The sequence below is a fragment of the Anthonomus grandis genome, chromosome 16 (genome assembly GCF_022605725.1).
Source record: "Anthonomus grandis grandis chromosome 16, icAntGran1.3, whole genome shotgun sequence".
Taxonomy (NCBI): Eukaryota; Metazoa; Arthropoda; class Insecta; order Coleoptera; family Curculionidae; genus Anthonomus; species Anthonomus grandis.
In genome coordinates, this window is record NC_065561.1 from 4,506,683 (window position 1) to 4,528,204 (window position 21,522).

Consider the following 21,522-nt stretch of genomic DNA (forward strand, 5'->3'; position numbering starts at 1 on the left):
CAGGGGGCTATTTGTTAAATTTAACCCCATTTCTCTAAAACTTTAATTTCTGCCCATTTGGGTATCAGATTATGCTGCTCCTTTTGCATAAAAAAGGTGCTCTTAGCAAAAATCGTTAAATATCAATACTTTTATAAAAGTTGACTAAAAGGAAATCAAGATACAGCACCAAAATTAATTATTTTATTATTAATGCTACGGTTTGCACGTTCCTGATTAAAATAATATTTATTTAATAGGTTAAAAAGGATAAACGTACTAACAATGATTTATGTCTCAAAATTGGTTGTGGTAGCTAAAGTAGTTATGAAGCTATAAAACGAAAACTCTAGTTTTTAAAGGTTACCTTCAAAGAGATCTAGCTCCTTGAGGAAGCATTTCCGGACCCTTATATACCCCGAACCCGGACATTCATATGAACTTTTCTTTTTTTTTTTGACGTTTTCTATCTACCTAAGCTTTTCTATTTCTATCTAAGCTTGTAACTGTATGCAAACCAGAGTGGTTTAGGTGCTTTGAAAGTTATAGTATGATTTAATTAAAATATTGAATTATTAAATTTACATGATTTAAGTAAATAATGTATTGAAGCACAATTCGATACATTAGTTACTTATTTCCAAAAAGTCTTTTGTCTATTAATGCGCTTCCGATTTCTGTACTTACATCTTAACTATTCATTCTATTATCATCCAAAGATAAAGTGCCCAAACTTTCAGGCTGAAGACGTGAAATCAGTATTAATTTTAAAATAAATATATTAATTGTATGGCTGAAATTAAAAGCGCACTCCTTCATAAAATGTTAAGGAGTGTGCACTTTCTAAGTCTGATACATTTATTGTTAGATCTTCCCCAAATATATTAGAATTTATAAATTAAATTCATTAATTCAATTTACTGGATCCTCTGAGAAAGTTATAAATTCAGAAAATCTCTTATGTGGAAATCTGTATATGAATATTTAGTATAACAAAATAGCTACCCCCTAACTTCATATTATTTAACCAAGTATAGGACCGAAATACCCAAAAAATCATACTCTTTACTATTTAACAGATATATCAAAGCATAGTGATCGCAAGTTTAAAAAAGTAAAATTTTATCACATCAATATCGTTCAATTCGCTTTATAAAATGTTTATAGCAATACATAAATTATAAGATCACGGTTGTATTGTAAAATACAATAAAAGCTGACGTAAAAGCATCGAGGAATCAGTGAAGTCACTATTGAGGCTATTTATCAATAGTCTATTTTCTATTACGGATTAATGCATGGGTATTAAAAACATTTCCGAGGCTGTACGTAGATATTAGCACTGTAGTCAGAAATGCATCTTATAATTTGAAAGTACATTATATTTAACTTTTTGTTTTAGTTATGCATGGTATTAATAAAAGTCTCAGATATTTCCAATGAGGCACGACCCATGGATATAGCCGAACCATGGTTAGACAGACTTCTGCAAGAATTTTTCAAGCAAAGCGATGCAGAAAAATTAGAAGGCCTTCCTGTCACACCTTTTATGGATCGCGAAAAGATCACCAAACCCGCATCACAATGTTCGTTTATCGGATTTGTTTTGTTACCCTTATTTGAGGCTTTAGGAGACCTACTTACTGAACTTAAAGTAATAACTTACCTTGCTTATAACAAACTATAAAATTTAATAATATATTATTTAGGATCTGATAGTACAACCAGTCAGAGATGCATTGGACTACTACAGAAAACTAAACGACATGACAAGAGAAGAAAGACTGCATCGCAAAAGTATTGTAGCTGAATTGGCTGTTAACGGTGGCCATCAGCATAACTCGGCAAATCAGAGTCCAGATAGTAGTGGAAATGGTCCTCTTCTTTCTAAATCTGTTTCTAATTTCAGCTTTAATAAGACCAAAGCTTTATCATATAGGTCTAGGTAAGAATATTTACGACATCTAATTGATTGCATAAACTGGAGGACATATATTTATCAGATTAAATGATGTTAATACGTTTCTAACAAGCAGTATCTCCAAAAAAAATTGAAGATATTGCTTTTATGTCTAGGAGCAGATATGACATGTAAACATTTTGATTGTATAATGCGGCAGATCTCAGTTTCATTTGCTCATGTATCGAGTAACATAAACATAACCAAAAATTACTTTATTGCATATTTTGTGTATTTTATCAGAAAGTGATAGTTTGAAAAAAAAAGTAATTTCGACAAATTGGTAAGTACTTACTTCATAATGTTTATATTATTGGCTTTTTCTTTCTGTTTATCATAAATTCGTGAAGTGTTCACGTGAGCTCTCTATAACACCTATTTATCTTTAAAAATAGTAGGTTTTTCTGAATCGTATGTTAAGTTTCTTACTATCAAAAAAACTATAAACGTGCTTTTGTGTACCTTTTTGAAAACGTTAATACGATATAAACATATATAATATAAATTTATATCGTATAAATTTATAGATATGCATTAGAATAATAAGCCTGCAGAAAAAAAAGCTTAGGCTAAATCCTTTTTCATATACGGATTGTCCCAGATGTGGGCAATTCAAAAAAAAACAAATATCCCTATATTTTTTTCCTAGGGCAACTTCCTACGGAGCTGTCTGCCCTTAAAGCACGCTCATGAGAATCCTATTTTTTAAATATTTTTTATACTTTTTTGTATAATTGAATGAACTTTTATTGAGATAATAAGCAACTAAATTTATTACAAACTTTAATTTTTTTTAAATAAAAAAAAAACAAATTTCGGAATATGCCCTCATATAACTGGTACTGGCACACCCTGTATTATAATTTAAGCGGAGACAAAACAAAAACTTGACCTATGGTCTCTCATAATTCACATAATTTGAATGTGATATTTTTCTTGCTTCGGATTGAAATTACCATGGAAACAAGAAACTCGACTATCGCTAGAAACCGATTAATAAGGATCTTTAAAATAAAGTGCGAGTAAATTTATTTGACTTGCAAACTATATCAAGCAGCGTAATCGAACATATAAAATCAAATAAGTACGTTACATTAAGTCCGCTTAGCGTCTACAGCAATGATGCCGATGACTTCAAACCTAGGTAAGCTGCTTTTTTGCCTTCTAAAAATAACTTATATGGTCATTCATAAATGCCAGTACAATCATCAATTGAAATCATGGCTGCTGAGAAACCGAAATTTTCAATAAATTTGAATCAGGATTCAGACATTCCAGTCACTGATTTCAATCATTTCGAATATCCAAAGTATCTGAATTTACTGAACCAGTATTACCTCTGCTGATAAATTCAAATGAGATCATGGACGCAGATATTCCATTAGTTGATTTATAAAACTCTGTTCTCGACTATTTTCATCATTGTTATTTGCCTGATACTGAGGCTCCATCATCACCAGTGCTCCACACCTAAGACATTATTATTGCTGTTGATGAACCACAATGTTCTGTAAACACAATTCAGGATGCAGACATTATTATTTGATTCTGACAACTCTGTAATAGACTAACTGAATAATTTTTCACCTGACTCTGATGCTTCATCTGATCAACCTTGGAGCAAGATTCGTAGAAAATTAAAGAAAGATAATAGTGAAGAACTGGTTGAAGTCGTTCAACCTTCTGAACAATACACTAAAAGAACAGGACAACTTAGAAAAATAGTTTTGGAAAACCATACTAGAAAGAAATAAAAACCAAACGTACGATTCGGATAGGTTGTGGCTCAAGCAAGAAGGAGTGTGGTGGAAAAAATTTTAGAAGATCAGCGTATTCCAATAAATGGATACTACTGGATGATGTCTTGGCCGGAACGGCAAATTTTTCTTTTGGGAAGTATTTCAACTATGGAACTGAAACGGCGAAGAGGATTTGGAATGCCGAGAACACGGTTTTTTATGTATTTTTTGAAAAATCCCGGGGTGAAAAAGTTGAAATCTGCAAAGTGTTCTTTCTGACTACCCTGGGATATGATCGGAAAAACGACCGAGCTATCATTAATATTATAAATACAGTAGGTAATTCTACAAGCGTGCAAAACAAACGAGGAAAGCACCTCAAAACTCCTAAATCGAATCAACATGTTATTAAATCACATGTTGAATCTTTCGGACCTTCCATTTCTCATTACAGAAGAGAACACGCGCCGAACAAAAGGTGTTTGGCTAGCGATATCAACATCACCAACCTCCATAAGGATTTCATGGCAAAACACTTCGACATAAAGGGTTCTTACGATTTATACAAAAAGTGTGTTTCACATGATTGTAATATATCATATATTACAATCCTGTATAATATATCATAACCATGTGGTTAGATAATTGTTGCGGTCAAAATAAAAACTGGGACTTATTTTTCTATCTGACATATATCATTAATTCACCTGAAACAGTAAAAAATAACCTGACTTCGCGATATTTTGAGCCGGGACATACATTTATGGCGGCAGAAAGTTTTCACCATCTAGTGGACTTTCATTGTTTTCATTTATACATTCATTTTATTCGTGCAATAGTTACAGACTTATTAGTCTGTAAGTATTCAACCGCTGTCATTGATCTTTTCTGCCGTCGTCTTATCTTAATTAAATTTGTAGGTCTCCATAATTGTTTAGTTTGTCCTTGTGTTTGCTTTTGGCAATTGTACAATATATTGTTTCCTATTTTCTACTGAGACTGTATCATATTTGCCGAAACCCTGTATTTCTTTTAGTAGTAACATAAATTATATGTCATTTTTTCTTTGTCCATGGTATTACAGTATGTTAGCGCTGTATACATTCGCCTGTCTTTTCTCGTTTTGTAATTGTATTGTCCATTAAAGTTATTTCCAATATTTATTGTCATGTATCGTTTCGCTAAATTGTGCGATTCTTTTATTTTTAATTTTGTCTGTCATATCCATTTAGTTTGTTGCTTGTTTGTATGCCGTCTTTACTTAATTCCAAAATCTGTTAATAAATTTATTTCAATAATTTTTGCTAACTTTCCCGCTATAACGATCAGCTGGTTGTTATTATGGGATTATGCTAGTGTGTCTGTATATGTCCTGTATATGTTCTTAGTTTGTTCTACTCTGTATTTGTTTTCCACTTGAATTGCCCTGAAGTAACCATCCATGATTAATAGTCACATCGTTTCGACCTCCATATATACATTTGGCTTCCATGCACTATTAAATGCATTACTGAGGTCTAAGGCGACTTGTGTTTGGTTCGTTGCATGTTCTAGGTGTGCTTGCAGTATTTTAGTAGTTACCTTGTTTTCAGTTTTCCCAACACAGGCTTATTAGCTGTGCACGCCTGTCTTTTTTTGGCAGCTAGCAACCCAAGCTGTTAGAAAACAGCTAGCAACCCTAGCTGTTTTCTAACAGCTTGGTAACACACCATGGCCTAAACAGCCATTGTATATTTTTATTAGCGCCTCTTTCATTTCTTCCCACATATGTTTAATTGCCTCGCTGGTAATCCTGTCATCACCTTGTTTGGTTTTATGTCTGGTCGTGAGCTATGAATTTTGTTTTCTCCTATTTTTTTCCTCTCTATTTTTGTATGTCAATTTTCTGTTAATGTTTATTTGCTCGTTTGTGTCAGTCTGAGGGCGATCTGTTGCAAGAGACTCATCCATTAGATAATTGTGTTTTTCTTTCTCTGTCTTCGTGTATATCTCGTCTTCTTTTTGAATGTTTGTGGTCGGTGTTTGTTTTTTATGTTCTGTTAAATATCTTCTACACTCGATCCCATAGATTGTTCTCTATCACGTCTGTAATTTGTTCTTATATTGCTTTAAGTTTAGTTATTTTTATGTTTGGTTTGTATTTATTTCTTTTGTAGATACATTGATTTCAGATGTTTTGTTTCCTGCTCTGTGTTCTTTGTAAAACTGATCGTAATTATCTTAAATTCGTTCTTTGTCTGATTAGTTATCTGTCCACAAGTCTGCTGTTTTGTGTTTAGTAGTCTTGTTTTAATATTCTTGCGGGTTGTTGTGCACATATCTTGTAGCGGTACCGGTTTCGTTTCTTTTGTCTGGGTTTCGTTTTATTTGTATTTTGATTTTGTATATTATGTACTTATGTTCACTTAGTATTTCATGTATTAACACTTTCCGTCAATAATTTCTATTCCTTTAGTCCTAGGTATATTTATATAGCTTTTGCCTTTGGTGTTATTAAAACTTTATTTTCTCCCCAAGCTTCATTGCATGCGTTTAAGGCTCCAGCAATTATGATTATTTGTGATCTACTCGTATTGGTTGATGTCTTTTTTGACTGCTACTTTTTCGGTAGGTGCTTCTTTATTATCTTTTTCTGTGTTTATTTTAGCTTCTTCTAATTTTTTATATATTATTTGCTTTATAATTTCATGTATAATTTTGTTTGGTTTTTCTATATTTTTTTCTAGTCTATTTAGTTTGATGTTTTATTCAGCGTTGCAGCAAAGTTTTATCAGTATGTCTGTTAACTTTTCTAGTTCTCAAATTACGGCTCGAAACCCGATTTTGGAGTAGGTGCTGGAATATACTGCACTAGCCCAAGGACAAAAATATCTATCTGCCGTGGGAAACGCTTATCAACTTTTTAGGCGGAAGTACATGCCACTAAAATCTGTGCAAGAATGCTTAACCAAATGCAACTTGAAAAGCCAAAGCTATCAAAAAAATGAGCAAAATCCAATCTGATAGGTCCACAACTGTTAGGCATTGCATACAATACGGCAAAATACACAATCTCAAACTTGGTGCACAATAAAGCAAAGGGCTACTGGGAGGGATTATTAGGACACAACTTTGGATAGGCTTTCATGCCGGACGTAACAAGGAAGGTAACAGATACTATAGGGGAACTCAACAGGAAGTACCTAAAATATGTATACCGGCCACTGTAGACCTCGTCACTACATAAATTGGATTGATTTGGCGGAAGTCGCCCAATGCAGACTATGCATAGAGGAAGACAAGACTGCAGAGTAGATTCTATGCAGATGTCCTGCACTAGAGAGTTCATCAGTTATCGAACTCTCTAGTGCAGAGAGTGGCTGACTAAAGAGGGCGGACTTGAATGGGGAAGTATAAGTGTAGAAACACCTAGAAGTGAGCCAATAGACCTAGGGTCGCAGTGGAAAGACACAAGGTACCCAAACCACCCACAACAAACCTTGAGTGTCACACTAAAGGTTCCAACCATAGAACTTTCCAGTTCTGCGCGTACATTGTTTTGTATGTTTTTATTGAATTGCATATCCGAGACCGTCTTCTCAGCAATCCATTTACCGGCTATAACCGGATAGAACCTGGATAGAACCGGAAGAGGACGCAAGAAAGTAGCGAAAACCCGGCAGCCCCTGGATGTACCGTAAAAAGGCAAAAGGTTTGGCTTGTTTACAAAAACAAATGCGAACAGAATAAAATAAATGATTTATTGAATTTTTCAGAAAAACTACTAAAACACAAGCGGAATAGTTAGTGTGTATTCTGTTCTGTAAAAAATGTTAAAGCCAAAGGGCCAAGGTGGTAGAACTCGAACCATTCGTTTTAGTTTGCAGCTCCCAGTTTAGCAGCACTCTTCTCCTACCTAACGCTTCCTAGTTTGCAACGGAGGCATACAGGCATACACCGGTTAGTTCTTTCTCTAGGGCAAACTTGAGTTCCTGATCATTACCACGGGGAGGTGCTAAATCAGCGATTATTTGTAAGAGGCCATTTGAGACGCATCACAAACTTTAATAACTTTTAAGAGATCTGGTCGGAAAGACCCCTTTGTGCTGTAACATAAGCAATATGCAATTAGGTCAAGGAAGCCTTCATAAAAATATGTCGCAGTCCATGGTTTTTACTGGTGGTACTGGTAAAGAAGAAACACGACTGGACGGATCTATGGAGAATCTGTGTAGATTACACACAGCCTTATACTGTGAATAAAAAGCATAGCTATCATCTTTCATTATGCATTATCATGCATTATTGATACTTTGGGCAATCCGGCTGGATCTAGATTATTTCCATTATCCAGATTTCCATACTAGACAAAAAAAGTAAATATTGGCAAGTTGGCTTGGTTTGGTTGACGATAGGAAAAACACGGCTTTCACGGTGGGTGCTGAATTATGGCAATTTCACGTGATGCCATTTGAACTGTGCATTGCTTCTAATACTTTTGAACGGTTGGTGGAAATGATTTTAAGGGAACTGTCCTGGAAGACTTGCCTGAGTTGACTTAAATAACAAACATTAAGTAAAAATTAAAAGATACAATAAAAAATTAAACGAAAAATACAATAAAAAGTCAAAGTTATACAATTTTTTTTTAAAAAAACCTTACCTCACACTACATAGCTGTGCTGTTTACATAAAAAACAATAACTAGGATAATAAATTGTCATTGTCAAAGATTGGTTAGTGCCAAGAAAGACAAGCATGAACTACGTAGCTTCTTGAGATTATTCACTTATTACCGATGCTATGTGGAGGGATTTGACAACATCGCAAAATCACTGACCAGGCTGTCAGAAGGAGAACAAAAATGTGAATGATCCTAAGAAGCCTAATACTAATCCTAAGGAAGCTTTCGATCACCTAAAAGAGGCTTGACAAGCTATGAGATAAAACTATCTGAGCTATCCCTGGAGAAAACTTGCTTTACTAACTAGAAAACTAGCTTTTATCAAAGCTATGTACCACTTCAATAAGTACCTCTGCGGGAGGAAGTTCCTGCTGCGAACTGACTGAAAATTAAATTTTAAAATGGCCCCTTCAGTGTAAAAATCCGTAGGGTCCAGTAGCAAGCTAGATAAAGAGACTATAAAATTTTGTCTGCTTTAACACTAAACACCGAACAGGAAGAATCCATGGAAATGATACCCTATCAAGAAGACCCTGCCGAGAAAATTGCAAACATTTTTAGCGGGCAAAGGTATATCATGCCGAATGGGTAAAGCCGATGCTCAGTATTAAGAACCATCATCGTCGAAGATATTTGGCCAAATAGGAATCCAAAATGGGAAAATTATAAGAGACTAAGAGGAAGATCCCGATATCAAGATAGTGCTTACCTGGATAAAGGAGCGGTAGTACTTAACCAATGTCAAGTCATATTGGGCACAATGGAATTCCTCAATTTTGGAAAATGGACTCTTCTGGGGAAAATAGTTGACCATGAGGGCAAAGAGGAAAGAAAGCAAATCGTCGGGCCTAAATGTCAGAAGAGTTAAAGAAAATCCATGCCAGTTGAATAACAGCTTTCGTAACTTGCCGGTGTATCAGTAAGGAAAGTAAAGCAGACATAAGGGACTGGTTCAGAAAATCCGTTGTATGTGGGGTCAGTAATGGCTCGCAAAAATAGTAGAAGGCTTTGATGCGTTAGCACAACGTAGGAAGCCCCCTTGAAAAGATTTCTATTGAGGTTGCTTGTTCATTTCTCAAAATAGAAGTATAAAAGTAGTACAACGAGGTCGTGATGGACTACTTCAGCAAATGGGTTGAAGCAATTCATCTACCAAATCAGAAAGCCTCCGCCGTCCATGATATTTTAGTAAATTAATGGATCTGTCAATTTGTTGTACTTTTGGAGCTTCATTCTGATCAAGGACGAAATTTTGAATCCGTCTTCTTTCAGAATATCTGTTAGATGCTTGGACTAAAAAAAACCGGGACTACTGCATTACACCCGCAGTCAGATGGCATAATGGAACGAATGAATAGAATCATTAATCGATATTTGGCCAAAGTATCTCTGGCCATCAAAAAAACTGGCATACGTTTCTTTATTTGTTCCGACTGGCTCATCAATCGATCATTCAGGAATGCACAGTATAGTCTCTGGCTCAAGTTTTAAGGCTTCCCAAAAGAAGCTTTGTAGAAATTCGTATGCGAACTTGATAACCTGGACTAGAGGATGATTCGCAGTATGTTAGGGGGTCTTCAAGTTTACAGGCGTCCCAATTTTGGTGTGCTATTATGCTTCATAGTGTTGTTCTCTGGACAAAAGCGTGGACTGTTATTTTTACAAGAGATCCTATTGCAAGAGGGGGAACATTTGGGATCAACGATTTTAGGGAGGGGGCAGTGTAATAATAGTTCTTCGCCATTTCGGAATCATCGTAGTAACGGGCGCACCGCACGGAAACTCTGGTCTGACGCGTCGAAAGTTAGCGAATCTTGCGGAAACATGGTCCTACATGTATATAAGGAGCCAATGCCGCCGGGAGGACAGTTAAAGTCAAATTATTGGCGCCACTTTTAAAGCAGCATAAATAGTAGTAAATAAATACAAGGATATAAGGAGAGATTTAATTAATATTATTGGATTAATAATGTTTTTATTAATTGTTCCCAGGTATGGCCTTAGTTAAGTTTAGGATCCATTCTGGATCCAAAACCCATAAAGTTCTACTCTTATGTAATCCGCTGTCATAACAAATCTGGGAATTTTATAGTCATTTATATAAGACAACTCTTCAGAAAGGACTTTATCCCACGAATTTCAATGACCATAATTCCTGGATAATCAACTTTGCAATAATTATAGCTGGGCCCAATAATCCCAAAGAATCATAAATTTGATATAGGTATCACTAATAAAACTGATCTTTTAGTGTAGGTATCGTTTACAAAAAAAATTCTTAATTTTGTACCTAATCAGATCTTGATTAGAATCCCAGTAAATACCTAATGCCTTATTTAGTTGCTCATTGTCAAGTTCGAAAATCTACATACCGGGTGGTGCGTCGCCGAGCGGAACATAGGAAAACCCATGTAAATTTTAAGGGGGTCAATTATTGGCTTCCCTATACATATTATAGAAAAAATGTTAAATAACTTTTTGAAGAGACCAATCTGGCAAACCCTTGTGCAAAGTTTCAAAAAATTTTAATAAGCGGATCTTGAATTATTTAATTAAATATAATTGCAAAATTTGCTATTTTTGATTCAGGTAAAACCAAACAAGCACCAGTAAAATGAATATTGTCACTGACGTAAGGAAAAGTGTTAATAAATCAGTGATCAGTCGATATTTGAAAACAAGTATGAATTATTCAATCGACGAAAAAATAGCCCTAATTAAGTGGCATTATGCGGGAAACAGTTTTAGAGCAGTATCTAAACTGTTTTCAGTTTATTTCCACACCAAGCCCATTTCAACTATTAAATGTATTGTCAATAAGTTCGAGTTCAAAGGTACCGTAATAAATAAGTGTAAATGTTCAACTCAGAATATTGAAAATAGAGCCGAAAAAAGAGAGAACAGAGATCTTAATATTCTACTGAGTGTGGAGGAAAACAAGATGGTTAGTACGAGGGTTCTTGGGCAAGAGGTAAATAAACATCATACAACGGTATTGCGCAATTTAAAAAAACACAAATATTCGTATAAATTCGAAAAACATCAAGAGCTGCAGGAAGGAGATAATAAGCGAAGAATGGCATTTCGTTTTGAAATTATAGAAAGAGCAAATAATGATAGGAATTTTTTAAGAAACATTTGTTTTACCGATGAATGTACATTTACCCGCAACAATGAACCAAATGTTCAGAATTGCCGGTATTGGAGCCAAGAAAATGAACATCGCTTTGTTCATACTTGGACACAATATCCCCAAAAAGAAATGTATTCGTGGGAATTATCGGACACCATATCATTGGACCCTTTTTTATGGACTATAACCTGAAACCTATTTGGACTTATTTCAAAATCAAATTGGACCCGGATGGATGGTTGCTCGGCCCATAACGCCCGTATGGTTAGAGAGTGCTTGGAAAATGCTTTTAACGGCAATATTATTGGTCCACGGTACCGGATACTTTGGCCAGCCAGGTCACCTGATCTTTCACCAAATGACTTCTTTTTGTGGGGTCATTTAAAAAGTGTCATTTATAAAAGTGTAAAATTTGAGAATCTAAACCAGTTACAAAACGCTATTTCTTTAGAATGTAATAAAATTTCCCAATATCAACTTAGTAACGTTAGAAATGAATTTTATGATCGGTTAGGATATTGTTTAGCTGTTAATGGGGGGTTGTTTGAATTTGATTATTTGATTAATTGATGTTTTTATGTAATTCTCTATTATTTTTAAAAAAGTTATTCTATTTTATTTTATTTTTCCACACTTAGTAAAATATTAAGAGTTCTGTTCTCTCTTTTTTCGGATCTATTTTCGATCTTCTGAATTAAACATATACAATTATTTATTGCAAAGTCTTTGGACTTGAATTTACTAACAATAGGTTTAATAGTTGAAATGGACCAGATAGGCTTGAAGGGAAAATAAATTGAAAATATTTCAGATACTGCTATTGGTTTAATCAAATTCTAAGTATGATAAAAAAAAATTTTAATAATCGATAATAATAATTGTTATTGGTTTAACTTCATCGTTATATTAAATAAAAGTTTAGATAAAAAAGTAATGTTAACGTGTCTTACTTTGAATGTATGGTTGTGAGATCGATGAAACGAAAAAAAAAAACATTTCTTGTATTCGGCTGTACGTCAGATTTGACAAAGCCTTATAACAAATTGTTTGGTAGCTGGTGTCTGGTTTTACCTGAACCGAAAATTTGACCCCTTTAAAATTTACATGGGATTTCCGCTCGGCGACGCACCACCGGTATATAATTTTGAATCCATTTTAAACTCCTTCAATAAAGTTATCATTGCACAACCATTTTCTCAGTTGAAATCCTCCACTACCCAAAATTTTTATAATTGAATCTGAAATTCCAACAAATTTTTCTTAATTTTTGCATAGGTCAATAAACAATCAACAAAAAAAATCATTTTTTATAACCTTACTCGTAACAGGATAATTCTTTTCATTCTCATTTGCCAATTCAATAAGACACCAAATTGCTAGGTAAGGAGGGTATCATGAGGTGTATCCATGTCACCGTTTTCAATTAAAAAATTTTAATATTATCCTTCAGATTAGATCTTCAAAATACGCTTTATTCCTTCCAACTAAGTATAACCTAACTACACTTAGCTTGGTAAATTTTTTACCATCATAAATAACATCCTCTTCTCCACACCAACCCCTACGTGTGATACTATCAAATTTATTAGCAATAATATAGGTAATCAAAAGATTCCATGTGTCAATATCTTGTCACAGAAATTTTAAGGCGGCAAATGTTTAGTGATATTGTCATATAAATTTCTTAAAAGGGTATGTGATTCTTTTGTTATAGAAGGTTATTCAAAAATAGCCTTTAAATAATTAAGAAATATTAGTTTTTTTATTTTCCTACCTATTTTTAATAATTTGCCAAGCAACTAAGTAATTTTCTGAAGTTACCTTTAAAGTTTAAGTTAACATGTATTGTTTTTTTATGTAAGGGGACTTCAGATAAATAAACTTTGGGAAATCTGATAACATTTCATTTTTATCTACTAATACGGAAAAAACCTCTTTCCAATCGCCAAACAATAAATAAAAAACTTAACACTAAAATTGAATATTCGTCCTCAAACCTAGCTCTTTCTTGCTCGTTTTCCTAACTCGCTCCTTCATCATCACTTTGCAACCGTTCTATCTCCGTTTGAATCTTATTGAATTCATCCGAGGCAGGCTCAAACTTCTCTAATTTTACCGTTAACGAACTTAAACACTTCTTATCTAAAGGTTGAACCAACTGAACATTACCAAAATTATTTGTTAATCTAATTAGTTTACTTTTTAAAACTTCTCGCCTTTGTTTTAAATTCGCAAGTTCTTGCTTAGCCATATTTATTCAAATAGAGATAAAAAAATATTAAGATACATAAATATGAAAGGAACAAACTTACAGCTTATTTCGGTGCCTTCTCTTGCGTTTGGACTTCAGGGATTTGCCATCTGACTCTCAAACGTTCATAAACGATTTCCTCACTGCTCACTGTTTTTCTTTTCAATATTCACGGCTCCAGCAACCTTCCAAATACTTAATAAATCCCGATCGAATGACAAAAATATACCTTTGCTGCTCACACGCTCAAAAAAAAAATAGAAAAAATTTAAAAGAAGAAGAAAATAGATTTATTGACGTATTTAATGTTTTATTTATTTATTTATTTTTTCAACGTGTGAGATAGTATTTTCTAAATAAATTTTTGCCATAAGTGAGGTAATACCCAATAAAATAAGTAACTCGTCATAATTTATTGAGTAAGATTGTTATACTTTAGCAAAAATCAATGGCACCGGTGAGATGTGCAAAGGAATCCACGAAAACGCCTATATACGACAATATGTACACTACGGTCCATAATTACAAGCCACGAGGTTGTTACTCAAGTGATTTTTCAACAATCAGTGCACTTAGCTTTGTTTCAAGAACGTAAATTTAAGCAACTACATATTGAAATCCATTAATTACGACTCTCTTTTTGAAATCAAATTTTCCTCAGGACTTACACAATTTAATAAATCATAAAAGACACCTTCATTTCCTATGACTAAAGCCTATTCTTTTCAAACCTTTATCGCAAATATACTTAAAAGTTTCAATCATGCGGCTTAATCAAGTATTTCTATATTTGTAATAACAATACCGGTCATTAAGCTCTATGTCTAGCTTCAAACTCTAACAAAATTCATAAATATCGTCTTTGAATGAACGCATATTTTGCCACATGTCTTCTATTTTTGGATAAGTTACCCTTTCTGAAAGGTTTATTCATATAACACAAAATATTGCATGTGTTAACACATTAAAGCTTACTCATATGTTCAAAGTTTAGTCATGAACTGTCGCTCTCATCAGTATAATTTAGTTGACTCTTCGTCATTTGTTGGCCATAATAATACACAATACGCAAAATAATCTACAAAAAATGTAGTCTCCGCAGTAAAATCATGAAAGTACCGCGAATGATGCTAACATTTCTCGGATTAATTCAAAACATACCTTAATTCCCAATGAAGATTTGCAAATAAACTGTGCATGTGCATCGTTAAATTTTTTGTGTTCCAAAGGACAGTACTTCTTTCAACAACTTATGTTAATATTTTAAAAATCCTAAGGAATTTCGAAAAGGTCCGCATGCTGCTACTCAAATTTCTCGACTCAATAATTGCTCTTCGCAGAAAGAACTGCGTAAGACCAATTATAGGTAACTACAAAATGGTATTTCTAATTGTATAATAAGCTGGAAGTGCAAAGGGCATTTTTAATAATAAAATAAAACGCCTTAATTGGAACATTTTAAATAACTCATATATTTTTTGCAAGTTTTAAAGTCAGGTCATATTTCAGAAGTAAATGGTTGCCCTACAGCCATTTAAACTATGCTTGGTTGGATATTGCATTAAATGTCTAATTACCCTTCAAGTAGAGTCTTATTGACCATTTCTTAATCAGGTTTTTCATAAGTTGTGGGTCCGACTTGAAGTCTTATATCGCCAGATTATAATAAATATAATGAACTATACCAAGCCAAGATTTCTTTCTTTTCTTGAAAATTGACTTTTAAAAAACGCTGAACTCTAGAAGCAATAGGCAAATTTCATCCAAAAATATCTAAAAAATTTTCATATAACTCTTATGCAGCAAAATTTAAAAAACTGCTTTCTCACGCTAGAAAAATCTACCACAAAGTTTCAAATGGTTGGCAAGAGGATCTAAACGTCTGAGTTTAGACGACTTTTCTTTTAGGTCCTAAATTTTAGCCTGATATATTCACTTAAATTTTCGCTTTTATTCTATGGTTATTTTAGTTAAAAGCAAATGTATTTACAAGTTTTATTAACCCCTAAGCATAGAGATTTTTAAAGATTTATTTGTTATTTTCATCTCTCAGAACCTCTCAACGAGACCGCATAGTTCCATCCAGATAAGTGCAGCAAATTCAAATGTGGCAATGCATATTTTTTCGTTAAAATAATAAATATTCTTTTTATTCGTTCTTTACAATTTTCAAGTTTTCGCGACAGGAACATTGTCAGAGGAAACCACTATACTTGGCTTTCGTAAAGACATATTTGTTGTAAGATCATTTTAAAAAAACTACACAGTTCCAACTACAAACAAAAAAAAGTGAAATTTTTAATTTAAGATCCAAATACAAGGGGTATCAAAAGAAACATTTATTTTGTGGCATCACGAATTACCTAAAGACACAGTTTTTACTATAAAAGAGAGTAAACAACCAAAACCCTTAAACACATGTTATGATGTTATAAATTAGAAAATTAAAAAATAGCACTAGCAAATTTGTTTTGACTTCTGGAGTCACTATTCTCTCTGTTTTTTATCTTATACATCGTGACAATCAAAAATTGTTGCGATAAATAATATCACAGTCATACTTTTCCGAAAAGGAAAGATCAGCACTACCACCAATACAGGCAATTAGGGAAGGCTAGAAAATATTTTTTTTTTATAACCTCGATGAGATCAATGCAAAAGGGATATGGACATCCTTTTTACTTTAAATCTAATAATCAGCCAACAAAATAAAACTTAATAAACAAATAATTTGTGTAACTGATAAAAATTAAATTCAATGGTTATTGAAGTAAACAGAAATAGGACACAAAAAAATTTTATAATATTAACGCGCTATATGAAAATTATAAAATTAATGATAATATTAAATAATAACATGACAGCTTAGATCATCGAATTAAAAAAAAAAGATTTTTATTTCATTCACAAGAAAATTCATATTAAAACTTTAGAATTCTAAAGGCAATAATAGTTCGAGAAAGTAAATAGCATCCCATCTACAAATTAAATAAGAATACTGGACAAATGTCAAGCTTCACATTATATATACATGGGAATACACATATTTATGGGAAGCAACCATATCTTCCTTTTACTAAAAGCATATTTTCATTATATATTATTAAAAATAGTACGAAAGAAATGGTGAAAATCTCTAAATAAACATAAAATTAAAATTAATATAGTTAAAACCAAAAAACCGATTATTTACATAATTGCTGAACACTGATAAAATTCGGAATGTTATAAGTATACAGGTTTGGAAATTCATCATTTCGCATAGAGAGGTGCTTAAAGGCGAAATATGGCAACACGCACGCATGCATTTTGCGCATTCTGCTACTCTCTGCTTCGTCGTTTTTCATCAATGTACATGTACAACTCATCTAGAGTCATGAAAATATTAATATCTCAAAATATGTAATACGCTATGTGTGAAATTTAAAGCATTATTTAATTAAAAATAAAATATATAAGAGCAGAAAAATGTAAGCACTAAACAAAAATAAAATTAAAACTCTTGAAAATAAATTCAAAATAATCATCCATTATGACCAAAGGAGGGAAAAAAGTAAACTCAAAGTCCAAGTCTCATAAATCAGCGTCTATTAAAGGTTATGCGTTTCGCCGCATTAGGGTATCATCAGACCTATCGAAATACAAAAACCACACACTGACTCATACTAACATAATAAAAAAATATAAAATAAAATAAGCTTACACCATCGTGTATCGTTATTGACTCTCAAGGGAGGTCAATAACGGAGTCGGCCTGTGTTTGGATTTCAACATGTCAGTTTTATATTTCCTTTTTGCCATTAAGCATTTTGTAGTTTTGCGAAAATAATTTAATTTTAGTAAAATTAAAGCATAAAAAAATACTAAAGAAAAGAGCAAATTATTTATGTAATATTTAAAGCAAATATTTTTACCTTTTCTTATAAGTTATTCCATTATTTTCGTGTAAAAAACATACCGAAGATACCCATATGTATTACAGTTTTAGTAATTTTTAGATTTTCGTCCTAATTAGAAATATGATATTTTATTTTATACTAATTCTAAAAAGAAATATTTTTTACATAATTTCCCTTTTATCTTCCTGTTATTTTTTTTGTTGACTTTTGACATAACGCCGCGAAGTGACAACGTTGCCACACATGTTCCTTGATTAAAGAATTTTTTATTCCTTCCATATTAATTTTTTTAGGATACTAAGCTCGGTTGAATTGGATTATTATTGTGGAGTTAAGCAGACGGGGAAGTGTAAACCCTTCATGTACCTTATATTTACGAGGGGTTAGGTTGGGTTGGGCTGGGATAAATTTTTGTGAGTTAGGACGTCAAACATATAAAGGACGTAAGCCCCGACATTTACGAGCCCTTTATATACTTTATACTTTTTTGCTATTCATATAATAGAATCTCTAATCTAATCCTATGAAAACCACAAGGATTCTAAGATCACGACTCAGTCTCGATACCATCATGACTTTGAATTTGATCGCGCATTATGTGCATAAACCCATCTCTATTATAGCACATATAGGCATCTATTTGCACCATATCAGCATATTTTATTTTATATGTTCTTAAGAGGTTTTAGAGAGTTAAGGAATCACAAAAGCAATGTTGGCTTCAATGTACAATTGGCGCTGCGAACAGGATAGTACTACAAGTCTCTCTATCGATTTTCATTGAGATTAAGTATATTTTAATATCTTGAGCACTATATACAACTTCAAGAGCTCGAGGCTGTCCTTTGGTCTCTTCATTGGTAATCATTGAGATTAATTGCCTAAAAACCACAAAAAAAAGAACGAGTAAATGGTAAAACTTCATCTTAAAAGAAGCCGTTGAAGATTTCAAGTACCTTTCCTGAAACCAGTAGACTAATCCAAAAAAAAGTTTTGAGAAGTGTTTTAGGAAAAATCTTTCAAAAGATGTTGAAATGGTTCTTTATGTTCTGCTCAAGTAATCTCTACAATTTTAATTTTATTTCAATGTCTATCAATCCTAAACGTTTCTTTAAAAGTATTTAAATTTTTAATAAAAAAAGACTAGGCTAGCAAGGAAATTTAAAAACAATTCATTTTCAGAAAAATTATTAGCATGTAAAACTAAAGCGATTTATTTTCTGAATTAAATATTAACACTTCTAGCTCTAGGGGAACTAGAAAAAATTTTAATAATGTATCGTCTATCCAGGAAGAACAACAAAATATTGAATATTTCCTATTAAGTTGTACTATGACGGTTAAAAATATGCACGCATTGCGTTCTTTTTTAAATATTTTACCAACTTTCTCCAGAAACCCATAACATTTAAAGTCAGAACATTTTTTGTATTACTGAATTCCGTGATATCCATTATGATGAAACGAAAACTCAGAAAAAATATGTGTTAATAATGTTAAGTTAATAATGAGATGATGAGTAGACCTGATCTGAAAATTTCGGATGAAATTAACGTAGCTTTAAGAGAAAAATATGGTGATCCTATAGGCTACCGGGCTTTAATGCAACAAATAAATTATATTAGTAAAGATAGAAAACAAAATTTATTAGACTTTGTACAGAGGTTAAAGCTCTTTGTACAAAGAATGAATTGTAAAATTCACAGTCTAAATATAACTAACAATTTAAAATCCATTTTAACTACTCAAGCTGAAAAAACGGCTGTCATCATACAAATGTTAAATGTCTCAGAATCTCTAAAAACTATGTTACTTATTCAAAATCCCAATAATTCAGATACTTAGGTCTTGTATAAGTAATTAATTACGATTTAATGACAATTAGTCTTAAAAACTAATTTACTCAAAAACCATATAAACCACATAGAAATGCAAACATGCACTTTATTCCTCATCTTAATCAGAATACCAGACAACTTAAACAAAAATATCAAAAATATAAAAGCAGGTCTGCGGAGTCTGTGAAAATCCCCTTTCTGACTGAAACGAGAAATCAAAGATTTGTAACATATATTAGACTAACCTAAATTTTACAAAATTTTCACTATATTTGAGTCAAAACTATATTATGCTAACATCTTGGACAGGTCATAAAAATGCATTTCAGGTTTATAATTAATAAATTAGGTGTACAAGTAATCAGTTTATAGTTTTATATAGTTGTTAAAATAGAATTAGTAAATTAATATAACAAGTGATGGGTATGCGATTGCTGTAAGGTTCTTTTGTACACATACAGAGATATATCTAGGTGTACTACTATTATATAATTTGTAGATGTATCACTTTTTCTGTAATAAATTTATTATTTGATTTGATATTTAAATCTAGTGGATCCTTCCGTATGTAGCAGCAAGTACAAAATAGATCTTATCTAAATCACTGTAATCTCTCCGGTTCTCTATTTTTCAGGAGCTGACCAATCTACACACAAATCATGACACTATGCCTGGCCAACATTTTGATGAATTTTATGATAAATAATGAGTCAAGGATATTCGTACAATGCAAGAGGAAGTTCTTATGTCCTTATGATCTAAAAAATCAAATTTATAAAAAATCAACACTTTAACCTAAATAGTATTGCCAAAAAAAATAGAAGTACCATATTTCTCTTTGCCAAAAATGCAAATTGCAGTTTTAATTGATTGAGCATCTGAATCAATAATGAATACTAATGTTCCAAACTTGTACCCCAATTTGCTCTTTTATGAACCCTTTGAAGTCATTCATTCTCTTGCTCATAGGATCCAAAGACCTAAAAAATCAAAAAGCTATTTTAGAGTATCAAAATATATGTCTTACACTTCAAGGAAATAAAAAATACAATTTTCATTAGAGTATAATAAAGCTATAATCAGATCAATTGAAACTTTTTAAGTAACAATGTCCTTATCATCCCTCTAAATCTCGAAAACGGAGATACTATTCTGCTTACTTACAGCATAACACGCAAAATGTCAAAAAAAGTTAATTTTTTATCGGGAATTGGCAGAAACCTCTCTTTACAAACAAAATTGCTAATTTATAATAGTATTATTTTGCCGCACTTGGATTTTTGTTCTACAGTTTTCTTTGGTATTCCGGATTACAGGGTCAATAGAATTCAAATTATACAGAACAGAGCTATGAGAATAATACTAAAATGTAATAGATATACACCGGTAGATAATATGTTAAATGTACTAAATATTAGTATTTCTAATACTTAAATACTTAGTATTTCTGTATTATTCCTTATATTTGTAATAGTTCTAGTTATTATTTGTTTGTGGCAAAGGAAAAATAGAGCGATTCTCTTAAAGAAGACCCTACAGGTTATCATCAACCAGGACGTTTAAGAATCTTAAGGGAGGAAGAGTTATGTGCATAAACTCATCCCTATTGTACCATATACATACAGTGCTTTCATTTCAAAACTTAAAACGATCCATCCTTAATAACTTTCTTCTAAAAAAAAAAAAAAAACACGTCAAATTAGATATACAGGGGGACGTTTAATTATGCATTTACCCAGCTAATCTCACTTTATAATGTCAAAAGGGAACCCCCATCGTGTGATACATCATAGTAAGCAGCGTAAAATTCTCTATTCAACGGTACCGAAAAAAATGAAATCGGTAAATGTGTAAGCAAGTAGTTAGTGAAAATGTCTAGAAATAATGAATATTTTATTTACGCCAAACTTTGGTATTTTTTTTCTTTTTTTAAGAAAGTTATTAAGGGTGGATTGTTTTGAAATGAAAGCACTGCATAAGCATCTACTTGTAGCATAAGTAGTATCAGCATATTTTTTTTTTTATATTTTCTTAGGAGTTTTTAGAGAAATTAGAAATCA

The 21,522-nt window shown here is 32.4% G+C and overlaps 1 protein-coding gene across 8 annotated transcripts in view; it reads left to right on the top strand.

Annotated features, from left to right (window-relative positions):
- LOC126745853 (high affinity cGMP-specific 3',5'-cyclic phosphodiesterase 9A) overlaps positions 1-21,522 on the top strand; it is a 332,464-nt gene that overhangs the window by 298,313 nt on the left and 12,629 nt on the right. For all 8 annotated transcript variants that reach the window (XM_050453878.1, XM_050453879.1, XM_050453883.1 and 5 more), the window contains 2 exons: positions 1,382-1,633; positions 1,689-1,924. In XM_050453878.1, coding sequence (XP_050309835.1) covers positions 1,382-1,633; positions 1,689-1,924 — 488 coding nt within the window. The remainder of the gene's footprint in view (positions 1-1,381; positions 1,634-1,688; positions 1,925-21,522) is intronic.